Consider the following 25,239-nt stretch of genomic DNA (forward strand, 5'->3'; position numbering starts at 1 on the left):
AAAAACCCAATGCGGGAAAACCATTGCAGCTATCTGAGGGTTTTCTTATAAAGCAATATCAAAGTACAATCTGGGTGCCGAAACTAGCCTACCCAACAGAGAATTTCCTTAGCAGCTATACCTCACAGTTTGAGAGAAATCTCCTGGCTGAAACCCCAGAAAACCCTTCCAGCAGCTCCTCAGCACAAAACGGCTCTGCAACCCCAACATCTGCCCAAACTGGACTGTGTCAGCCCCTCTGTCTCATGTTGGCCCTGTGTCAACCTTTCTAGGTCTGCATCAACCCCATGAGGCCCTGCATCAGCTCCGGGAGCCTCTACGTCAGCTGCGCTGGCCCCTCTGGTGCTCTGCGTAGCACTTGGCTGTCTTTGTGTGGCCCTGCGTGAGCCCTTGTTGGCTTTGCGTCACCCTCTTTCGCTGTTGCGCTGCTCTCCCGGTACAATCTCTGCCTTCTCTGTTTCTCTGTACTCAATACCCCTCAACTGCTCTCCCGATCACTGATTCTATCTCTCTTAGCAAACCCCACTCTAGAGAATAGAATGACTAATCCTCTAGCATACTCTCCAAGTGACCCTCAAGCCTCCTCTTATACTTTTCCTGTTGACATCTCAACGGCCGAGATTAAGTCCCTAATCAATGGCTAAGATTAGATCTGGCTTGATCTATGTCTTTTGGACCACTCTAACACAGATTCATATATTAATACACATTAATATTTTAGTTTCCCTGAGTTTAGACTTAGGGACTCCATTAAAAATATTAATTATTTTAATATCTCCTGATTTGTTTAGAATCTGCCCAAACTCTTTCTGGGTATTGGAGATCTCATGTGCCCCAACCTCTCCACCAAATTTCGTGGCTAGAGCACATCCAATGCTACCCCAAATCAACAACCCATGCTTTAATAAGTCACAATAATAATAATAATAATTCTTTTCTTTATTCTTTTGACAAGTACATTACATGATGACTCAAGTACATTATTGAAGACCGAACATAGTTACTTTTTCCAACACAGCGGAGTAATCTTCAAAAGACTTGGAAGATGTAAACATCCATAGTAGGACAAGTAATTGTATATTGAATATTATAAAAGAATTGATGTGATGATTACAATGAGGGTGAGGGTTTGCTTATATAGCCTTGGCCCTCTTCACCAACCGTTATGTCCTTGGAGACATACCTTTTCATTAACTAGTTACTAATTAATCATTATTTATTATTATTATTGTTTTACATTATTTGTATATATATATATATATATATATATATTTCTTCATAACATTGATTGTGTGACGATGTGGCACCAAGAGTGATGACGTGGCAATGGCTAAGTAAAGATGGGGTTTTTGTCATTAATTAAATTAAATGATGTTATATAGGGTGTTTATAAAAGGTGTCAAGTTGTCAACCTTTATGATGAACGATAAAAGGGTTTATCAATTCATGGTCCTAAATTCAAAATTAAAAGAAAAGGGTATAAAGATTAGATTAATCTTATGAACATGGGTCCTAAGCATTGGCTCAATTATTCTAAAATTATATTCCCCTCCTATTCAAAGTGGGCCCAAATATTTGGCACTTTTTTTAAATTTAATTTCAAATTGAGGATCGACTATATTGAGGGTCGGCTAGAATGAGTCAATCCTTATGATTGACTTAAATCGTAATATTAATTTTACTTTTTGGTGGGTCTCCCTCTAAACCCTAACTCGACTGGGCTCTCATACCCATTGTTTTAAAAAACGGCCAAGTCGACTCCGACTTGACCGAGTCAAACCAAGCCAATGCCTGGCCGGATCAGCTCGATGGTCGAAACGGAACGGCTAGTTAGGTTGTTACCGAGCCAGTCATTGACTCAGTCAACTCGGTAACAACTCGGCCGACTCGGTAATGACTCGGTCGGCTCGGTAACAACTTGGCCGTCACAGGTCTTTGACAAAACTCCTGAAGCACATTGGTCAAAATTTGTTCCACCTCCTACATATCAATAGTTGGGTTGTTGTTTATTGCATATTTATAGCCCTAAACTAATCTATCGCTATGAGAAAGTTTTGAAAATTACAAGGCCGAAGTATGGTTATCCTAGTGGCATGAATTAGAAAACTGAATTTTTTAAAAAGGCAAACGTTCTGGCAATGGACTAACAAATACATATTTACCTCTGATTGTTCTGGAGCTTGACCAGAATTAAATCAAGGGATTAGGGGCAGAGAATTGGTATTATTGTTGTTGTAGTCTAGTGATTGTCCTTAGGCTGAGCCAGAAAAGAATCCTGGCATTGGTGGCTAAGTATGAACTTTGTATTGCACAGTGCACTGGGTGCCATTTTGATATATTGGATATATTCATGAGCCTACTTTGATCATATGTTGTCTTCTCTCTATATTCTAAAGCTTTGTGTTTGGAAACATGAATGAAAATCTTTAAAATTATGTTTTTTATAAAACAATAAATATTTAATATATTTTTTACAACGACTGAGTCATTGAAATCAAACAGGCTGAGTCGATACCGAGTCGGAGTCGGAGTCGGAGTCGGAGCTGACCCTCGGCCGTTTCCGAACCGGAGTCGGAGTTTTAAAACATTGCTCATACCTCTCTCCACGACTATATAAACACGTTATTTTCAAAATGTGATTGTGTGCCGAGAAATATTTCTCTAAGCATCTGCAGTTATTTGAATTGGGTGTGGATCTTCTGATGTCTCTGTGGCCTGTGATATCTCTGCAGCCCATTCAAGTTCTGGAGCAAAGCTTTTGGAAATTTCTTTTTGAGTTTATTTTTTTGGGGTTACGGTGATTCGTCGGCCATTTTCCTTCTTTCGCAGGTAACATTGAAGGAGACTGATCTTTTAACCCTGCCAACCCTGTGAAAGATTAAGACACACACACAGAAAGCTTAAGTTGCACTTTTCGACTGATCTGTTCACTTAGTCTCTGAGCATCACACTGTTTAGGGCAAATCTCTGTTTTACGGTCCTCATTAGGGCATCAATTTCAGGGCCAGCGAAGGACATCAAAGAACCTACATCTCTGCAGCTTGATTATCTATGGCTTTTATGTGGATTCTTGATGAGATTTAAGGCTAGCGAAAAGGAGAAGCTTTGCCTACAGTGGACACATAAATACTTGTTAAAACCTTTCTCCCTTGCGGATCTAAAGCTTCTGCAGAATTTTTTTTGGTTTCAATCCTGCGGTATGTAAGGCAAGCGAGGGTGTGTTTTCCATTGAAATAACTCATTGGCCTTTTTAGCATAGAAACTTATGACAAAATTAAGAAGTACTCCTACTCAGATCAGTGAAGAGTTCTGAATTCTGGGTATGAACTATTGACAATTCTTTTCAGGTCTGCAAGACAAGGATTTTGATACTATCCATACACAGTCACACTCACAGGCATAATTGCAGAAGGCCTCTATTTGTTGTAGCACAAGAAGTTCAAATTGAAGCTCTATTCCTGGAAGAAAGCCACAGTACTCCTTTGGTAGAAGGCAGAATTGAAGGTTCATCACAATGACTAAATATCTATCCTTGATACAACCCTTACAATGAAGGAACTTAACTAGTAGTGTTTCATCGCAATATCTATTATAGCCTACATCTTTGAGCAGTGAAAAGCACATGATTAAAGACAGATGGCAAAGGCAAATTGTTGTTGTTAAAGTCTAAAGTTTGAGAGGTCGAATCCTGGAAATGTTCTAAGGCATGTCTTTTATGGTCACGACTAAGGAGGATTCTGTCTGAAACAGTTCCACGACAGAAATTGAAGCACATGATCTTCTGCATATGTGATCTGAATTTAACAATGCACATAAGGCACAGTTCAATCTTTATCGATAATGTAATTGTGTGATTAAGTTGTGAGAATGTGTACGTGATGCGTTGAAAGCTTGGAGAGCAATCAGATACGCATGAAGTACAGTCTGAGTCTGCCAAATATCTTAAAGACAGTGTGCTTTTGATACAGTGTGTGTCCACTAGCAGAGAAGTAATCTAGGTGTTTTGTATACCTGTGCATTCTTGCAGAAGTTACATGTTTTGATGTCATGTTCCTTTTCAGGTTTCCCTTATGGCATGGTCGGGATGAACTTCCATGGTTGGAAGCAGCTGGGTCATAGGAGCATGTTTACTCCATCAGCGGGTCCCGGAGCTTCTAGACGGGCTTTATGGGGTTTGAGGAGTTTCTTTGGGACCTGATGGCATTCTTTTGCCATATTCCATCATCTGCACAACTTGCCTTTGTTTTGTTGCATTCCGACAACTTTCGGAAAACAGGGTTATTATGGAGCCTAACTCAATTAATTACGCTCAAGGTGGCATTATGGAAGGAATACTTGACGGAACACTTTAGTGTAATAACTTGTTGGAACCAGAATGAAAAGATTTACAGGATGAGATGGTGGGAAGTGACTTTCGGTGGCCTGAGGAGGAATGGTGGCTGATTTACCATTTTCCCGAATTTAAAAGGTATTTTAATTAAAATAAAAAGAGGTAAAAGGTACGAGTGATTAAACTAATAATAAAGTAAAGGCTTCTAGAGGGGTCCATCATATCTATAAAAAGAGGAGGAGACCATTTGAGGACATCTTGGATTGTTGATATTTTCTATTGGTGAGGTTTGGAGAACCTAGTTCTCAACTTCTCTAGCCCCAAGACGATAACCCTCGGGTATGCTATGGAGTGTTGGACAAAAACCCAACTCTCTTTGAGGAGACTTCATCCAAGAGTTTCATAAAGCTTCAGGGATATTAGAGTGAGGATCATTCAGGTCCTCAATTGGTGCTTCATCGTCTTTCAGTTGATTCAGTGGCAACTGTTGTTGGAGGGAGAGTGCAGTTGTTGTGGAGTTTTGAGGGATCAGGATCAGCATAGCAGCAGAATATTTGGAGGTCCACTCAGCTATCATCTTTCCTATTTTTGTCTCAGATATTTCCAGTTGTGCTCTGCATGATATATTATAATAAATGAAGTTGAGTCATTCCTTGTGCTGCATTTCCTGATGTTATTTGTGTTTCTGGTTTACTTCTGCAAATTGTCAATGTCTTTGCCGTGCTTGTATAATTTCTGGGTTCTTATTTACTGGTGCATTTTGGTGTAATCTCATTGGTTTTTGGCAAAAAATATCGGCATAAAATTTTATAAAGAAAATTCTCAGAAAAATACCACAAAATTCCCAAAAGGGATATTACATTTGCATAACAAATCAAATCCTGTAGCCTGTTGTCATGACATGAGAAGCTGAGCGTAAACACAAGTGAAGAATTCTATAACTGTAACCCAGTGACTTAAATGCAGATATGACAACAATATTGAAATTTGACCTTAATTGCATCTCTGACAGTAACTTGGTTATGGCAAGAAGTCTGATCTGGAAACAGAATTGTTGACAGCATATTGATTAAGATAATATAGTTTTTAAAGTGAACCTATTGAATCTAGATGTGATCCAGTAAAAGCCTGATGATATTTCATTGACACTCAACAGTACAGCACTCATTACTGTACTCTCACAGAGTTGTATGAGTTGACAGATTCTATGGACTCATCTAAATTAAATTAACTCGTTGATCATTTGAAGACAGTGACTTGCAGTAATCTTGTTTCACACTAATAAATATTGACCCTTGAAGAACAGAGTAGACTATGAGCAGCAGATGGCATTGGAGTATCACTTCAGTGAACTGTTTATTCTGCGAAGACTATGTAGATGATAGCAGCAGCGACTGGACTCTTGAGCCGTGTGTGTATCAATTTGAACAGAGGTAGTGATGAAGAGGACTTTCACAGCTGATGCAGCACCAGTGTGAGTGGTTTATGATGATTTTGATGATGCATGACAATTGGAGCAATTGAGGAGCAGAGGAAGCAGTAAAGCAGCAAAGAGGATTTGGGCAGTTGCAGCAACAGTGTTTTGATGATGGCAGAATTGATAGTTGCAGTATGATGGCGGTGAAAGCTGCAGAAGTGACATTGGTTGGAACTTGGATATTGTACTGGAAAGTCGAGACTGAAGACTCCAGCAGATTTTGTTTGCAAATCTCTTCAGACATTGGAAGCATTAGCTTCTCTAGGAGTCTTGCACTTCCTTCCAGGTTTAACTGGTAAATGTACATCGTACATAATACATTGCTTTGTTAAGCTAAATCTTGTGTACTATCTTTGATGTGATGTTAGTTTTTGTTTTGTTCCAATGCTCTAGATGTTTAAGTAAGAAAATAACTTATTGTAAGTGAAACACTGATTCACCCCCCTCTCAGTATTTCCAACATTTCCTAGTTAGGGTTTGGAGAGGTTGACTTGTACCAACTTTGTAGTATTTACTTCATCTTTTATATATATATATATATATATATATATATATAGTTAGAGTTTCGAGAGCTTGACTTGTACAAACTTTGTGGTATTTACTTCATCTTTCATTTATATATATATATATGAAGTTTTCAAGTGCCCAAATATTGTTACCTGCAGAGTTAATTTTTTGGTAATGTTATATTTTTGATTGATTAGATTTCAGCCTTGTTCATGTTGATTTGACATAACATATAACTAAATGTTGATTTTTTAATAGATCTTCTATACTGATAACTGTTTCTAATAATTTACTTCTTTTCTCAATCGTGTCCATCATTTCATTATTAAACAATTACAAAGAAGACATCAACCAATTAGCATCTATAACCATAGGATCGTGAAGAGACAGCCACACAAAGAAACACAATAGTTTACCCTAGGAAAACCCACATGGGAAAAACCCAGCAACCTTTTTCAATAGAGAAATTCTTCATATCAACAAAGATATATCTTTGTCAATAACTAGGTCAAACCTGGTCCATCCTGCTAATCATGTCAATTGGCTCCGATCTGCTTCAGCAACGACATAAATTCGGCCTCTAAGCAAGTTTGGTTCTTCTCCCTTCAACAGACATTACTTCCTCAGAAATTTTGGCCCATCCACAGAATAACACTTCAGGAATTTGATCAACCGACACAGAGATTTGACCTTCAACAGACAGCTATCACAGAGATCAAATTCACCCTTCATTCTCCTTAGATTCTTCTTGTATTCTTGCCTCATATTCGACCCTGTTTCTGCCTCAGAAGCCCTTGAACAAAACGATCCGAATCGTGTGTCAAAGACTCAAAGGTGAGGAAGACAAGTTCTATATATAGCCTTTTGCCTTAACGAATGGGTGCATCTTTACATTAGGGCCGATTTGATCTCATGGAGCTGACTTGAACTAGGAGGAGGGACAATTTTACCAAATTCAATTCTAAAAATTCAAATTTTCTTCCTTTTTCAACCGACATGAAGAACGTCTACAAATATTTTATTTTTGTATCTAGCATGAAGAACATGCTTACAAATATATTAATGACTCAAATATACATTATGAAGACCCACCATAGTTACAAAAATCAAAACTGAATTGGTTCTGTGATTTAACACATTAGATTTCCTGCTGTTATAATCTGTTGTGATAGGACATTTCAGATCTGTTATATGGCTTGAAAAGTGTGCTCTAAAGGCTAAAACATTATGGTATTGAAGTACACTCATATAGTATTTTTGGACTGCTGTAACATTTCCAGTTCAGATTAGCCATAATGCTGAAAGTTCTCATGGATTAGTTGTAGGAAACCTCAAGCAAATGAGATGGAATTTCATAATTGCGTCAATTGCCTGATTGTCAAGGTATTAAAAATTGTTTGTTTCATATATGTTAAATGCATTAAAAATTTGCAAAAGCACTGAGAAGGAATATGTTGGACACCTAATCCTAAATGGGTTAGTGTGGAAGCCGAATGGACAAAAGGAGTCCAAGAGACCTTGGGATGTGAAACCCAACGGTCAAACAATGTACTATAAATGTATATCTCCTGTTAATAAAAAATGTACTTGCATGTTTTATCTTTCATATTTCTGGTTGCCCATGTGTGTTTAACATGGTATCAGAGCGGGCGATTGCTGGTCCTGCTCCAATTTGAGCCACTTGTTTTGTGGTCTCTATATATATGTCAGTTCTGCGTTACCTGACCTCTGACTCTGCCTTATTCCCCTCCGACCTGAAATAACCTGCCTCTGCCAGCGCTGCACATCTGTCCATATCATATTAACGCTGTCCCATAACAGTTGAATGATTTTGTTTCCTTTCAATATGCGCTGAGCAAGCTTGCTTACGGTGGCCAGTCATTCCTAACTCCTATTCGAGGAGTTTATGTTGAAAACGCTGTGGCAGCAAATAAAAATCAGAGCGTGGAATAAAAGTTCTGCTGATAGTAACGGTTTCCCTGACATAATGCGCTGCCTCTGCCATAACGCATCTGTCCTGACATAATGCTCTCTGGCGCACCAGCGCTGCCTCTGGCCATAACGTATCTATTCATAACGCTGGTCTGACACTGGTCTGTCCATATTCCAAATTGTTGGCTCCAATCTGCCAAGGCTTACCCATTCCCAGCGACCATTCCGCCTTGTTCTAGCTGTTCAGGGAAACTGAAAGGGTGCGTATTACCGTTGAAGGATTGCTAGCCAAGCCTTGGTTGAATTCCTTGTGCGCGGTCTCCATGCGTACATCTTGAGTTGTGAAACCTGCACTAAATTGGCTTATCAGAAGGTATCAAAGCACTAGAAGATTGTTAAGAAATGCATTGAAAAAAAAGAGTTGTATGCACTAGTTGGGAGCTTCCCTGCGTGTTCAAATTATTTACATCGTTGAATGTTGCGTTACCTATGATGATTCCTTTTCTTTCATCCGACATGTGAAATATTTTGCACAAAAGGTGAAAATAGAGCTTTGTATGGTGGATAAAGGAGTGGTATGATCCTCGTCCGTTTCATATATTTTTTCCAGCATTGCCAGATTAAGTTTCCTTTGCTTTTCTTCCAAGTCGTTCTGCTGCATATTTTCCACTGCCTCAAACAAGCCTTCTAGCGGCTGATTTGTCATCTCCAGTGCCTGCTCTAGCGTTAACGTTTTCAGATTAATGTTCGCCACTAAAACCAGGGTTTTCAAATCATTGTCTGCCATTAAAACGCTGTGAAGCCGCACAAATCCTTCGTACTTATGACCGCATCTTTTAAATCGAAGTCGAAACATCTAGAACCGCAACCACAAATGCAGCTTCGTCATCTCCAAAAGGTGATCCGATAGGAACACCTTCACCAGGGACAACTAGCGCAAGCGGCATAGGATACTAGGACCGCATATCTTTTGATGTGGTCACACCAAGACCTCGTAAAAGCACGGCCAGGGGCGCAGGGATCAGCAATCCTTTGAACGTCTAGGGTTCGAGTCTACTTTGAAGATCACCTCCTTATCAGTTATATTTTGTGTTTCGATGGAAAGTCAAGCAAATGCATGAAGAATTCAATGGAGACATGGAGATCGCCTCTGATGATTTAAGAGCTAATGCTAGGAAAATGTGTTGATCTTCATCATAAGCATCATTTATATAGATAATCATACACAATAAAGGAGTAACCTACCAAAGACCAGAAGTAGTGTGGGAATGCCTCTATCTCTGTGTGAGCTCGAGATGCATCGAAAGGGTCGTTGATGACTTGTGGTCATTCATATACCCAATGCTTAGTGCAGCATGCAACCACCATATTAGCTAGCTCTTGTTATGTTGTTTCCTTCGACTGGTTCATTTCAGTGATAGTGTGTTGGAATGTAATGAGGTTGATCTGGTGAGAATATAACAATGCATTGATATGTTTTCTGTTCTCGGCAAGTCGTGAAGGCTTTGTGCTTTGAATAATTCTGAATGTCGTATGCTGGTGTGCGCTCTGTTGGATTCTGCGTTGAATTGAAGGCCTGAGTTGGTATGCAAGTGGTTTGTGGTATGTGTTGAGTTCTTTCCTTGAAGGCTGTGCCGATGTTCTTTAAAGTTTTCAATGACATGTATTTTGACATATATGGATTATGAACCTGTGTGATCGGGATGGTCAATAGAAGAGAAATGGTAATGAATGAAGATGACGTGTGTATACCATGTTTACTTTTCCAATACTAAAGTTTATCTCTCATATTTGAATTGATATCAATAAAGAAGCATCAGAAAAGAATTCGATAAAGATTATGATAACAATAAGTTGTGGAACATGATCAAGGATACGAGCTCCGCCAACGCTATTCCACTTACAAACATTTCTAGAAAGATACTCTCGAAGCTCTCGGAGGTGTTGGGATTTTTTGAACAGAATTTTCTGCACCATTGATGTTGCTCGGCCCTTTAGCTTTAACAAGGGAATCAATCCTTATATGTCATTAGCCTATCACTTTGAGTTGATAATTTTTAAAGGAAGGAGGCCAAAACCAAAGTAGTAGAATATACCAAGTTTATACATTGCATTCCCTTTCTAGGCTTGATATTCAATAATTTGGAAATCATCATCTTCCTCACCACGTGACTTCCTTAATGCTTCTTTCTTCTCTTTAGCTCCATCATTGATCCGTATTGGTTCAACCAATGGTGATCCATTGAAACTAAGAAAGCTAGCCACTGCTACAGATGCAAGTTCTGCATAAAGCTTAACAGATTTCTCATACATCTGTTGTTGATAATAGGTATAGGCCAGTGTCATCTTAGATTGAAAGTTTCCACCTTCTACTCAGCAAAATTTCATAAAGCAATAAGGCAAACACCCTCCATTGGCTACATCGTATTTCCTATTCTACTGCCATTGGCTTATATGCTCAGATTGAAGTATCGAGATAGTATATTGAAGTTGGTATTGAAGTTTTTTAATCAGTTTTTATCTAATCATGAAGGTAGAAAGTTGAAAATTAAAAGCAGCATTTTCTGGAGGAGAGCTCAGTCATTTCCTGCCATTAGAACTATTACACTTTGATTTTAATAGTGGTGCACTTGTTATGGCTCTAATTGGTAGTGTATTAGAGTTTCTCAAAACTCTGATACAATCTACTGTCGAAGACACAGTTAAAATCAACAAGAACACTCTTTGTGACATTAAAGCATGTCTGCAGAATACACAGGAAAAAATAGACTTTTTGGAGCTTGAATCTCAGCTTCAGCGAGCAGAATTACAGCAGTGGAGTCATCATTCTGAACCTGTTTCTGTTCAGAATATTGAAACAGACTCCCATAAACAGCAAGTCAATAATGTTACAGTGCATTCAAATAAAGCAGCAATTGTACATGCAAATAAAGAAACTCAGTCTGCACTTCCCAAGCCCATCATCAGACCTTGGGAACAGCTTGTCCACAACAAGCACATAACTGGTCTTGGATATGACAAGGACTTGTCCTTTCATATTCCAGACTACGCCAAGCCCATTCAATTTCAGAGTGCTGGATTCATTCATGACAGTTCACCTGCTCCTCATGACAGTTCAGCTTCAGCTGTTCCAGATTCTGCCCCTCTTCCACAACAACAACAACAACAAAAACAACAGATCGTGAAATGCCAACACTGTGACCGAGTTGGCCATTTGAAAGATCACTGTTTTGATCTTCATCCATGTAAGCACTGTCATAAAACCAGTCATTCTTCACACAGATGCTTCAGAAATAAACGTCCTGCAAGAACAAAGATTCATCTTGGATGGATCGCTTCTTGGCAATGGGCATCAACAGCCAAGAAGATATTCCAAACACATATCAGAACTTGTTCCAGAGTATTGAACAGTCTTGCAGTTGAGTTTTCTCCATCATCTCACCTTGTATCTGACAGGGGGGGAAATGATGGTCATCTACAAGCTTCAAAGTCACATCAAGCGAGCCTGAGCCACAACCTGTCACACCAGATTCAGAGTTGTAGCCAGAAACAAATATGCCCGTGAACATGACTTCAGTTGGCAATCTGGGACACTTCCTCTAGCAGAAGACTTCAGCTTCTTGCCAGTTTTGGAAGAGTTCGAGGAATTGCATTAAGCATTCCAGAGTTGTTGGTCATCCTTAAACCATCACAGGTTGAGACTTCCCTTTTCAGGTTGAAGTTTTACCTTTTATGCGGGGTGAGACCTCCATTTTATGGTTGAAGGTTTCCCTCTTTAAAACAATAGGATCACTTCCTCTAGCAGAAAACTTCAGTTTCTTGCCAGTTTTGGAAGAGTTCCGAGAACTGCACTAAGCGTTCCAGTGTTGGTGGTCATCCTTAAACCACCGCCCTTTATACCAACATTTCAGAGAGCACATTCAGCCTAGTGCTGCCATGCATTTTTGCACATTTTGTATTACAACTCTCTTCTTGGACTCATACATAACCCTTCGGATTAAGGGGGGGAATGTTGGATACCTAATCCTAAATGGGTTAGTGTGGAAGCCGAATGGACAAAAGGAGTCCAAGAGACCTTGGGATGTGAAACCCAACGGTCAAACAATGTACTATAAATGTATATCTCCTGTTAATAAAAAATGTACTTGCATGTTTTATCTTTCATATTTCTGGTTGCCCATGTGTGTTTAACAGAATACAAATCTAAGAGTTTGGAGCCTACCTAAGAACTCATCATGCATTTGCAAACAAATTTTGAAATGATATAAGCAAAGAATAGTAGAAAAATGAAACACAGGTAAAAATTAAACATGTTTTGCAAGATTCCTGTCAGTATCAGAAGTGCTCTGATTTTATTATGTAGATGACCAAGCTTTTCCATAACTTTGAAAGTATGTACAATGAAAATCTTGAGTCTTGACATAGTGAAAGAAAACTTTGGGATATATCTTCTATTCAGATACATGGATCTCTTTCCATATATAGTCATACAATAACATGTAATTCTGATCTGTTTATGATCTAAATAACTGCGCTTAGCACCCCCGCTCATTGAACAGAACCTTTACAAAAGAAGCAACCTCAAACCAAAATGTCTCTAAAGCATAAAAACAGAGAAATAAAGGTTATTATTTGTCCCTTGGTTAAAAGTATACCTGCATATGCAACAATATCAACCTCAAAGCAAGCCTGCAGTCAGAGAAAGTTTTCCATTTCAGTAATAATGTATTTTACACCATAGCCACTTAAGCATAAACACAAAGTGAAGAATTTACAGATATAAGTTGATGGTGATTGGCCATGCAGATATATGCTTCAATCAAGGACAAGATTGTTCGCCCAAGCATGGTATGTTAACAAATCACATTTCCCAACATGGAAGCAACCCAAATGCAGTTACAATGCTCTCTGGCCTAATCAGCCAATTGTACCATACTTAAATTATGCATGCGTTAATGTCGAGAGTCCTCCATATCAAAAGAAATCAAAAGTACGCTACACACACAAGAGGTCTATACACTGTACACAGTGGTCCTATCGCCATGACATTCCTTGTTCTGTGCAGTTTCTTACCTACTATCATTTTCAGATTGAATATTGTTTCAAAAAAATAGTTTTTTATCTTGCAATCTGATCTAGGTTTCTCATTCGTTTGAATGACTAACTAGGTAGATTTACTAAATCTGCACAAATAGTCAATTCAGATAAACAAGCTTCCAGTCTAACAAAATTTCAGAAATGCAAACAAAAAATAAGTGTTTTCATTAAAATTTGCACGATAATAAAATAAATAAATATTACACCAAAATAATAAAAAAGAATAAATATTTGCACAATTATCTTTAAGTCAATAAAATGATGCTCATGACCACATTATACCTTGTTGTGAGCCCTAGAAGGCCTCTTTCCCTTGCGGCAGCCCTAGTTGAGCCTCCTCTAGCAGTTGCAGGCCATTTTAGGCCTTTTTCCCTAGTGTCGCAGGCCTAAAGGCCTTCCTCCTCCTCCCAACAGCCCTTCTCCCCTTTGCGGCAGCCTCTAAGGGGTTAATTCGGGTGTCGCAGGCCATAATAGGCCTTCCTCCCTCTGCCGCAAGCCTTTTAGGCCTTGACGTCAGCCCTAGAGGGATTTTTGCCGTTCCCGCAAGCTATTTTTGGCCTTGATTTCTTGTGTCGTGGGCCTATTGGCCTCTTTCCTAGCCACCGTAAGCCTTCTAGGCCTTATAGCCTAAGCCGATGCCCTCTCCCAGCTCCTAACCCTCATCACTGTCCTTTCTAGCCCTCATTCAGTCCTATCTTGAGTTAGCAGTGATTTTTGGGCACTAACGTTTTGTTTTGCAGTGGTTTTGGAGCTAACATTTGTGGTTGCAGGTAGACAAGCCCATTGGAGGCGTCCTAGAAAGTCAACTAGACACTTACAAGGCCATCAAGGCCTAGTGGTTTGACTCCTTAACCCTTTCTCCTCATCTCTGATTTATAACAGCCTCATAACACTCATAACAGTGGCATAAGAACAAGTGACAGTCATCTTATCTCATTGATAGAACACTTGCATTGTTGTGTTCTCTCATCACTTGGCATCTCTTGCAAATTTTGGAGGACTGTTATGTTAATTGGAAGCCTGATATATGCATTATAAATTCTGATCATAAGCATGACAGCGGTATAAAAAGTAGTTAGCAGTTATCCTACTTCGTTGGGCATTCACTCTTTGCATCTTGGGTGAGTGTTTTCTTGTTTCATTAGGTTGCTTCTCTTACTGTTGTTTTCATTCCTTGGCTGCCTCATCTTGCATTTCATTGTCATCTCTTGCATCCATTGCACTCTTGCATACATAAGGTAATTCACTGTTGACAACCTCATCTCATTGGCAAAGTAAGTGCTCTCATTACGTCAATTTTCTCAATAAGTAGATAAGAACATAAGTGCTGGTATATTTGGACTAAATTGGCATTCTTTACATGATATAAGCGTGCTGCCCTCATAAGTCTGCTCTTTCTCTTTTAATGTCATTAACATAAATCTAAAGAGTAACGTTGCTGATTAGTTCATCGGTTATCAAGTTTAGTTATCCCTCTTTCATTAACATTGATAAGCTTTGATACATTTGGTTGCCTAAAGGACCGCTAACATTTTTATGACATTGTTTCTAAAGGAATACTTTCGCTTGTCATTGCTATTGATGCAGGAGCATGAGGCTTGAAGACAAAAGACTTCGAATTTTATTCCAAAAATACAAAAAAAGTTTATAGGCAAAAGAGTGGGATCCTTTAGCTGTCACTTTACAAAGCTTTCTAGATAGGATTTGAGCTAGAATTCAGGGATTTGGATTATCTTGTAATTAATTCAAGTAGTTAGGCTTAGTTGAGATTCTCGAGGAGAATATCATGCAGATTAGATAGGATTAGGCAGTTTCAATCCATTGATTTAGGATCTGGTTGTTGTATGTACAGGTATTTATGTAAGTTTTGAACTAGTGTAATGGGATTTGGCTGTGGAGGATTGGACTGTAAAATTTGAAGTCTCTCTGTGTCTCTGTGTATTCTGCACATGAATGGTCAATCCCGGAGGTTTTAAATTTCCTTCGAAATATTTTTGAATACTGTTGATTTCCAGTTTGGACCCTTTAGAACTAGATTCTGTATAATCTTGTGTTATCGCGTTTAAATCTTCACTCATTGTGTATTAAATAGTCTGGATATGTTTTAAGAAATATAACTTACAGACAGGCTAAACTTGGCGGAAGTGCAAATTCTTGGCGGAACGAAGAAAACCCCGACAAAATTTGTGAGAACCCTAGGAGAAGATCTGAACCGTCCGATCGACAGGCAACAGATCTAATGGTGATCGCGTGCTAACAAGCGCGGATGTTAATTCCAAAAATGGATGCGATAAATTATAAAACTGAGTTAATACCTCAGTTAATCGTGACCGTTCGCTTGAAGGAGTTAGATCCGACGGTGATCGTGTCAAAAAATGCACGGGAGTTAATATAAATTTCGGACGCGATATTTTATCGACTGTGGTTTAATCCAGTTGAATTCTAGATCGATCACAGCCGTTCATTAAGAAGGGATGAGATCCGACGGATATCGCTCCGGAATATGCACGTGGGTTAACTTAAATTTCGGACCCGAGAAGGCTATGAACTACAGTTGTATTTCCTTTCAGTTCCGTGGGAAAGGTGAAGGTTTGCCATATATCGGGTAAATTTAATAGTTCTGCTGCTTTTAGCATAATAGTTAAAACTGGAGGTTGATGACTGATTCTCCAAAGGAAACCCGAGAAGAAGTTCCACCTGAGCTTGAGGAGATCGTTTCTGGTTTTGAACGATTATCCTTAACACCTACAACCAGCCCACCAGCTGTCATTGAAATTGGCTATTGGATAAGTAGTTACATTGCTTTTCATTGTCAGAGTGAAATTAGCGTTTCTTGTGAGTTTACTTTTGTAACAAGTGTACTAACATATTGTTTTGCAATTGAGCATCATATCTCGAATCATAATCTTACAATAGTATAATTCACTCTTAAAAGCACTTAATTGATTTCCATATTGTGATAAGGAGCAATCTAAGAATTGCCAATTGAAGTGTATTTTGTTGAGAGATTGGTATTGTCTAATTGGCACATTTACATTGTTAAGAGAAGCATTGGACTTATGGACTTTATGTTTATTGTCATTTCATAAGTAATTGTCCATTGCGAGATTGTCTAATCTTGAATTGCTTTACATTCCACTTGTCATTAGATAATCTAATTTGTTCATTAAGAACTGCTTTTGGCGAAAATTTCCCTATAATTGTTAAGTACTTTCCTTCATTGCAATAATAAAGACTTTGGGGTTCATATGTGGTGTTCTTCTTCCATGGATATAGTATGATCTTTCTAATTATGTGCTTATTGTTCTATTGGTAAATATTTTATTGTTATTTCCATTTGTTCTTGTAGATTTGCTAGTGTCTAGTTATCTTGCACTAGTATTTGGGTTGGAGAAGTATTCTAAATTGGGATGCTTTAATAATTTTTGGTTAAATTTCTAGACTTTCCCACTTCATTGTATTATCTAACCCCAATGGATCTAACAATTTATCTTGAAGTTGTGTAGAAATTTGTTTGAATCAGATCTCAAGCGTGAGGGGACATTCTCGATTGAATTAGCCCACTCTTGAGCATAGAAGTGGAGGAACCTACATATCGATTTTCCAAGTCTTATCATTCGATTTTGTTGTGCAAGGATTCCCTAAACCTTGACTCTTGACAAAATCTACTTCAAAATTACTTTCCTCAATTTTGTGTGCTTCTATTGATACAAATCAGCTAGCGTAGAGCATATTATTGGCTAGTCGAGGAAATGAGTCATACTCCCTATCCTTTATCTAGTTCTTATAGACTACTTGTAAATGTTGAAATGTTTTCTCACTATCATCCCTAATCGTTGAAGTCTGTTTTGTAGAGATACAACAGCTCATTCAAGAGATTTTTTCTACATAACGTTGGCAGGAATTCAAAGAGCTCAAGACTAGAAATTATTCAGAGAGTTTTGGTAGGCTGCCATATACCTTTGTCATAACAGTGAAAAGGTGGCTGTTCCTTACCTCTGTTATAAAAGTGAACAAACAGTCCCATTTTCTCTCCTTTTGGGAACACTTCATCACTCTAAAAGCTGGAGTTGTTTCGAGCAAAAACCTTTTGGAAATTTCAGACTTGTATTGAGGAGGTTCTCTTATGCCTCATTGCCATAGATTTTGTAAAATTTTCCTCACTGTTTTCTTAAGGAAGTATCTTTCTTCTTCAAAGTTTAAACATCGTTGTAAAACCTTCCTTAGAGATTTGAGGTCTTCTCACTGTCAAAAGATTCTCCTATTGTAACACCATAATAATAAAGCGACATTTTTCTTTGGAGCTTGGAGAGCCACCCCCTTGGCATCCATCCCCTTCTCTCTTTTAAGAGGACTCTTTCTTGCTTTGTGTTTGATTAGCTTTCCATTTTCTTCTTTGAAGTTAGTTTTAGTTTGTTAATACTCTCTTTTCATTGTCAAGCTAATTTTCATGGTCACATATTGATCGTTCATTCAACAAGTTTTCCATTTTACATCATTTGGCTTTCATTTCGTTTTAATGTGATTTACAATCTAGTTGCAATTTCATGTTAACATAGTTATCTTCTACGTTATTTACCTCAAGTTTCATGCTCAACTCATTTGCAAGTTGTTTTATTTGGAAAGTATATTTTGAGTAAATATCTACACTTGAAACAAATTTTGCATGACTTTATTTATTCACAATCTAGTTTTAACAATCTAATTGTCTACTTTTTGGGTTCATTTACTCAACTTACATTCCATTTATAAATTTGAGCAACTCATTAGCCTATATATTTTCCTGTGCTTTATGATACAACTTCCACTTGGTTTTATTGCCATAGCATTATAAGCGAAGATACATTTTTATAGAGCACTATCATTCCAAGGCAATTGAGTTAGTATTTCAAACTATTGATCTAATTCTCTTCCATTAGCAATGTTTTCCTTGAGTAATTGGTACATGCTTCATTGATCATTGTTACAAGTTTATGTCATATTGTGCTTAATGTAATCTTGATCACAATTTTATTTGCTATCTCTTTATTTGAAGCATGTTGTTATCATTATATCTCTTTGAAGGCATTTCATTAACATTTAGGCATCTCATTTGCATATAAAATTTAGACTTGCACGTTTAAATCTACCTCCAAGCATAAGCTTGGTTGAATAGAAACTTTAGGACAAATCTTTCTAATTTTCTTTTGTTTGATATGGAGTAAGGTTAAAACATGTGAACTCGCAGTTCTCTTGTGGTCGAGCCCTTGTAGGAACGAAGGCGCATGGATTGTAACTTGTAAGGGGGCTAGGAAGCGTATCGTTAGCGAAGGACTTGTGCCTCCTTAGCCTCTCTCTCATGCAAATCACCCCAATCTTTACCTAGTTGTAAGAAATTGAAGGGAGTTTCTCACCATAGATTAGGCATTTAAATTAAAATCAACCAATATCCTTGCATTTCACATAGTTTAAGTTTTGCATTCATCTATCAAACATCATATCATTTGGCATATTGTTGATTTGTGAGTATTATATCTTGCTTGCACATTGATTTGAACTTATCTTGTATTTGTTATATAAATTACTTGCTCATTGTCCTTTGATATTGTCCCATTTCATTTGAGCAACTCTTGAAGTAGAAGCACAAGTTTCATTCATCTTGCAAGATCTATTTTGTTGCTCATATTTCAATTTATGTTATCATCTTGTACTAACACTCGTTTTGCGGCATTGCTATCCTTGTAACTTGAAGTGCTATTTCCATTTTGCAAGTGTATAATCTCTACTTGAGCATTGTTTATAAGGCATTGGTTTATCATTTTTACTTTTGTTGAATGCCATATTGATCTTTAATCAAATTTATCTTGTACATTGCTCACAAACTCTTGAACTTGCTAATTTTAAATCAAGTTGCTTTGAGAAGTGAGTGTCTTGCCCTTAATCTCTTAGAACTACTTGTTTTCAACAAATCTTTCCTTTAGAAAACCATCCTTATGGTCCACCCCCCTTGGCTTTAGCTAGGACTCAGGAGAGAGCCTAGACGGAGAGAGTTGGGATTAGGTGACAGCCTCTTCTCTGAGTTTTGCCACCAGGGCCACACCTAGTGAGGTTGAGGATTGTTCCCACATTAACTTAGGTGTGTAAGCGTGGCAGCAACACACACCATCCAAAATTATGCAACTTGTTTTCATATCCTTCGCCCTGTGTTCGGCTGCAAGATTCGGATATGAAGGAACCTACACGTCTCTACTCACTAAATCCAAAAAACCATTCGAATTCAAAATCTAAGTAAGTCGCTCCTTCCAGGGGTTGAAATTTGATACCCCGTCCAACCTGTCTTCATATCTCAAACTGAACAATGATACCATCTCCACAAATCAACCGAAGCCACAAAACCCAGCAGCAAAATTTAATGAAATAATTATGTTGCTGCCAAAAGGAAAACTCATTGCTACAAAGCCTCGTGTCCTCAAATCTCTCTTTCAGAGTTTTAAAGATTGCTTTGATACCATGCTAAATTTATAATACCAACCAAATTTATTATCTCATGACAAATTAATTTATTGTGGAATTTAGGTTTCTGTGATCCATATCAAGTTTATTGAGAAGAGTTTTCAGTGAAAATCACATCATAATTCATTTGTCGACGCATTTCGAACCAACGAGTGTGGTTCATCGTCAGGACAAGTTGAAGAACCAGATCATGGTTGCATGATAAATAGAGAGCAGATCATCCAACGGCTATATTTGACTAGGAAACGGCTATATTTGACTGGGAAACTAGACTGGACCAACGGCTATATTGGACTAGGAAATAGCTAAATTTCATTGGCTAACTAGACTGGACCAAGTGATAGGGACAGAGAAAAAATAATTAGTTAATTAATTTGTAAGTTAGTTTTGTTATATTTATTACCATATTTGAATAAAGGTAATGTTTGTATTTAATTATCAAGAGTATGAATCAATTAGCTATCAATAGGCCTTTTTCCTAATTAAAATTATATAAATAAATAGTTAGTTAATTAATTTGTAAGTTAATTTTGTTATATTTATTACCATAAAAAGTAATTGTTTGTATTAACTACCAAGATCAATAACCTATTAATAGATCTATTTATTATTATTAAAACTATCTAAATAAATAAAAACTTAAATCATTAATATTATATGAAATAATAATAAGAAAAAATTAATAAAAGTTTATTAAATGGATAACCTATTAAGTTAGTTAAATAATTGACCTCATACTAAATTTAAGGAATCTAACAGTATTGAATATGTAGCAAATTTCTCCTAATTAAAACAACATGGAAATTAAATTAAAATCATTGAAGAACTAATGAGAAAGAATATAGATTTTTCTAATTGGTTAGTTAATTCATTATTAATTTTATTTAATTATATCTAAAGGGTTGGTAAGATAAATAGTTCACATCTTTGAAATTCCTTCATCAATGTTTAGGTACAGAAAAAATTTTATTTCATTTATTTATACAATAATGTTAATTAAAAGGATTTTTATTACTTATTCAAACATTTTGTTCTAATTTTTAATCTAGAAGGAGTGAAAGAGAACTAGTAAAATTAAAATAAAATACTAAAAATCAAAGAGACGAGAAGGAAAAATGAAAACCAACAATCCAGAAGACAAGGGGGAAAAAACAAAGAACACTTCACATAAAAGAACAACACAAGGGGCGGGGGCAGGGGCGAGGGGCGGCCAGGAAGAAAGGGCAAGGATCCAACAGCTGCTAATTTCCCAGCCGTCATCCCTATTGAGATTCCTCAGTCTTTTTTCAATTTCTATGGCCTCCCTAAACTTCTGGTGATTTAAAGGAGCAATCTTCGCAATAACCTGGGCCTCCTCAATGCATATGTGATGCTTAGTCTTTTCCGCGTGCTCTGCCAAGGTGGAAGACCGGGTCCTCCCATGTTTAATGTCAGTTGAGTGCTCATGAATCCTTTGATTAATAGAAGGCCTAATCTCACCAACATAGGGGGTCCCATAGGAGCAAGGAATAACATAGACACCTTTCATGTCCTTGGGGTCAATAGGGTCTTTCACTGATCTAAGGGAGCTACGGATGGTGTTAAGGGGTCTAAAGGTAGAGGGAACATTATGCCTTCTGAGGATCCTCGCAATCTTATCAGTGATCCCCTGGATGAAAGGGAGATGAACCCCTAAGACTCGATCCTTAGGGTCTCTCTTAACCTTGGGACCTTTGCTGGCTTTAAGGAAAGCTTTCAGACCCTGGTGCCTACTATAACCATTATTAACAAAAACGTTAAGGAGATGGGCTTTCTCTCTATCGAGGTTCTTTTCATCGGAGATTCTCAGTGCACGAGTCGCAAGCGTGTTGAGGACACCCAACTTTTGAGCAGGGAAATGATGGGAGCTGGCATGAAGATATTTCTCAGTATGAGTTTTCTTCCTAAACACTTGGTGGGAGAAAGAACCGTCATCATTCTTTGAAATGAGAACATCAAGGAAAGGCAAACACCCATCGACTTCTTGCTCCATAGTGAACTTTATGGATGGGGATTGATTGTTGAGATGTTGGAAAAATAGATCCAACTCTTCCTGGCCATGAGACCAGATGACACTAGTAAATCTCTTCCAGAGCTTGGGCAAGAGACGTGTTGAGGCCAAAGCTTTGGATTCAAAGTCTTCCATGAAAAGATTAGCAACAACCAGGGACAGGGGGGAGCCCATGGCAACCCCACAGGTTTGTTCATAGAATTCATCTTCAAAGCTAAAAAAGGTGGACGTGAGACAAATTTCAACCAAATGAGCGGTCAGGATCGGTTAGGTGGTTGATGACCTCAATGGCCTCGCTTATAAGAATGCAAGTATAAAGGGAGACCACATCTAAACTCACAAGAATGTCACCAGTGTCAAATTTTATGCCTTTAAGCTCATGGACAAATGACGAAGAGTCTTTGACGAACGATTTTGTGAGGCCAACAAGGGGTCTAAGCTTCAAGGCAAGCTATTTAGCAAGGAGGTAGGTTGGACCACCTATGGTATTAACAATGGGCCTTAGGGGAGCCCCCTCTTTGTGAATCTTTGGAAGCCCATAGATTCATAGAGTGATGGGGCTACTCTCAATAAGTTTGTGGCAAAAGGAACCCACATTGTTGCTAGATTTTATAGCTAGATCAACTGTTCTAGAGATCTTTTTTAGGGGATTCTTGCTAAGCTTTTTATAGCTGCCACTATTACAAAGATGATCCAACATCTTCTAGCGATAATCCTCCTTGTTAAGGATGATAGCAGCCCCTCCTTTGTCTTCTTTAAGAACCACAATGTCCTTGTTGTAGTTCAAGGATTTGAGGGCCTCAAACTCAACCTTGCCAATATTGCTTTTCGCGGGCTTTTCCTTCCTGAAGACAACAGCGCAGTCTTGCCTTATAGTGTCCTTAATATTATATAGGAGCTTGCCCGATAATATTAAGGACACTATAAGGCAAGACTGCGTTGTTGTCCTCAGGAAGGCAAAGCCCCCTAAAAGCAATATTAGTAAGGTTGAGTTTGAGGCCCTCAAATCCTTGAACCACAACAAGGACATTGTGGTTCTTAAAGCCGACAAAGGAGGGGCTGCTATCATCCTTGATAAGGAGGATTATCGCCAAAAGATGTTGGATCATCTTTGTAACAGTGGCAGCTATAAAAATCTTAGCAAGAATCCCCTAAAAAAGATCTCTAGAACAGTTGCTCTAGCTATAAAATCTAGCAACAATGTGGGTTCCTTTTGCCACAAACTTATTGAGAGTAGCCCCATCACTCCGTGGATCTATGGGCTTCCAAAGATTCACAAAGAGGGGGCTCCCCTAAGGCCCATTGTCAATTCCATAGGTGGTACAGCCTACCTCCTTGCTAAATACCTTGCCTTGAAGCTTAGACCCCTTGTTGGCCTCACAGAGTCGTTCGTCAAAGACTCTTCGTCATTTGTCAATGAGCTTAAAGGCATAAAATTCGACCCTAGGGACATTCTTGTGAGTTTTGATGTGATCTCCCTTTATACTTGCATTCCTATAAGGGAGTCCATTGAGGTCGTCAACTGCCTAACCGATCCTAATACCGCTCATTTGGCTGAAATTTGTCTCACGTCCACCTTTTTCAGCTTTGAAGGTGAATTCTATGAACAGGCCTGCGGGGTTGCCATGGGCTCCCCCCTGTCCCCGGTTGTTGCTAATCTTTTCATGGAAGACTTTGAATCCAAAGCTTTGGCCTCAACACGTCTCTTACCCAAGCTCTACAAGAGATTTGTTGACGACACTGGTGTCATCTAGTCTTATGGCCAGGAAGAGTTGGATCTATTTTTCCAACATCTCAACAATCAATCCCCATCCATAAAGTTCACTATAGAGCAAGAAGTCAATGGGTGTTTGCCTTTCCTTGATGATCTCATTTCAAAGAATGATGACGGTTCTTTCTCCCACCAAGTGTTTAGGAAGAAAACTCATACTGAGCAATATCTTCATGCCAGCTCCCATCATTTCCCTGCTCAAAAGTTGGGTGTCCTCAACACGCTTACGACTCATGCGTTGAGAATCTCCGATGAAAAGAACCTCGATAGAGAGAAAGCTCATCTCCTTAACGTTTTTGTTAATAATGGTTATAGTAGGCACCAGGATCTGAAAGCTTTCCTTAAAGCTAGCAAAGGTCCCAAGGTTAAGAAAGACCTTAAGAATCGAGTCTTAGGGGTTCATCTCCCTTTCATCCAGGGGACCACTGATAAGATTGCGAGGATCCTCAGAAGGCATAATGTTCCCTCTACCTTTAGACCCCTTAACACCATCCGTAGCTCCCTTAGATCGGTAAAAGACCCTATTGACCCCAAGGACATGAAAGGTGTTGAAGTTTCAAAGTCTAACAGTTAGAAACCCTCCATGTACTTTCTAATTTATTCCTTCCTACTTGTTTTGATTAATTAACAAGTTATTTACCATGTAAATACTGAAAATAAACACAAGTACATGCTCAACACATTACAGATCATCAACTAAAGAAAACAGAAACAAGCACACAAATGACACCGTTATTTTTGGACTAATGTCCCCAGAAAAACCCAATGCGGGAAAACCGGTGCAGCTATCTGAGGGTTTGATTTATTAAGCAATTTCAGAATACAATCTGGGTGCCAAATCTGGCTCACCCAACAGAGAAAAATCTCAGCAGTTCTAGCTTCTACCCTCTGTGTCATCTTTCCCGGTTGTTCCGGCAATTCCGGCTGTTCTCGGCTATTCCGGCTTTTGCCCTCTGCATCAACTTTCCCAGCTGTTCCAGCAGTTCCAGTTGTTCCCGGCAGTTCCGGTTGTTCCCGACAGTTCCAGCTTCTACCCTCTGCATCAGCTTTCCCAGCTGTTCCTAACAGTTTTGGCTTTTGCCCTCTGCATCAGCTTTCCTGGCTGTTCCGACAGTTCCCAACAATTCCGGTTGTTCCCGGCAGTTCTGGCTTCTGCCCTCTCTGCTTTTGTATTCACTGCCCCTCAGCTGTAACTCCTGATCACTCTCTCAACTTTCTCAGCAAACCCAGCCCCAGATAGTCGAAATCTTGATCTCTTGGTGTGTTCTCCAAGTGACCCTCAAGCCTCCTCTTATACTTTTCTCGTTGACAGATCAACGGCCAAGATTAAGTCCCTAATCAACGGCTAAGATTAGATTTGGCTTGATCCATGACTTTTGGACCATTCTAAGACAATTTTATATTAATTCACATTAATATTTTAATTTCCCTAAGTTTAGACTTAGGGACTCCATTAAAAATATTAATTATTTTAATATCTCCCAAACTATTTAGAATCTACCCAAACCCTTTCTGTGTATTGGAGATCTCATGTGCCTTAGCCCCTCCACCAAATTTCGTGGCTAGAGCACATCCGATGCTACCCCGAATCAACACTCCCTCTT

At 38.5% G+C, this 25,239-nt stretch overlaps 1 protein-coding gene across 10 annotated transcripts in view; it reads right to left on the minus strand.

Annotated features, from left to right (window-relative positions):
• The window catches only part of LOC149186784 (UDP-glycosyltransferase TURAN-like), a 317,893-nt gene that overhangs the window by 214,330 nt on the left and 78,324 nt on the right, over window positions 1-25,239 (minus strand). For 8 of the 10 annotated variants that reach the window (XR_016255716.1, XR_016255715.1, XM_089411126.1 and 5 more), the window contains one exon: window positions 12,902-12,935. Coding sequence is in view for 6 of the 10 variants with exons in the window: in XM_089411126.1 (XP_089267252.1) it covers window positions 12,902-12,935 (34 nt within the window). In the remaining 4 variants the exon portion in view is untranslated. Of the gene's footprint in view, window positions 1-6,828; window positions 7,108-12,901; window positions 12,936-25,239 lie in introns of all 10 variants that reach the window. The other 2 variants (XM_089411130.1, XM_089411131.1) reach the window with 1 other exon arrangement.

This window comes from Pinus tabuliformis, chromosome 3_1 (genome assembly GCF_031772625.1).
Source record: "Pinus tabuliformis cultivar Carrire ecotype Pingquan chromosome 3_1, CPIR1, whole genome shotgun sequence".
NCBI lineage: Eukaryota > Viridiplantae > Streptophyta > Pinopsida > Pinales > Pinaceae > Pinus > Pinus tabuliformis.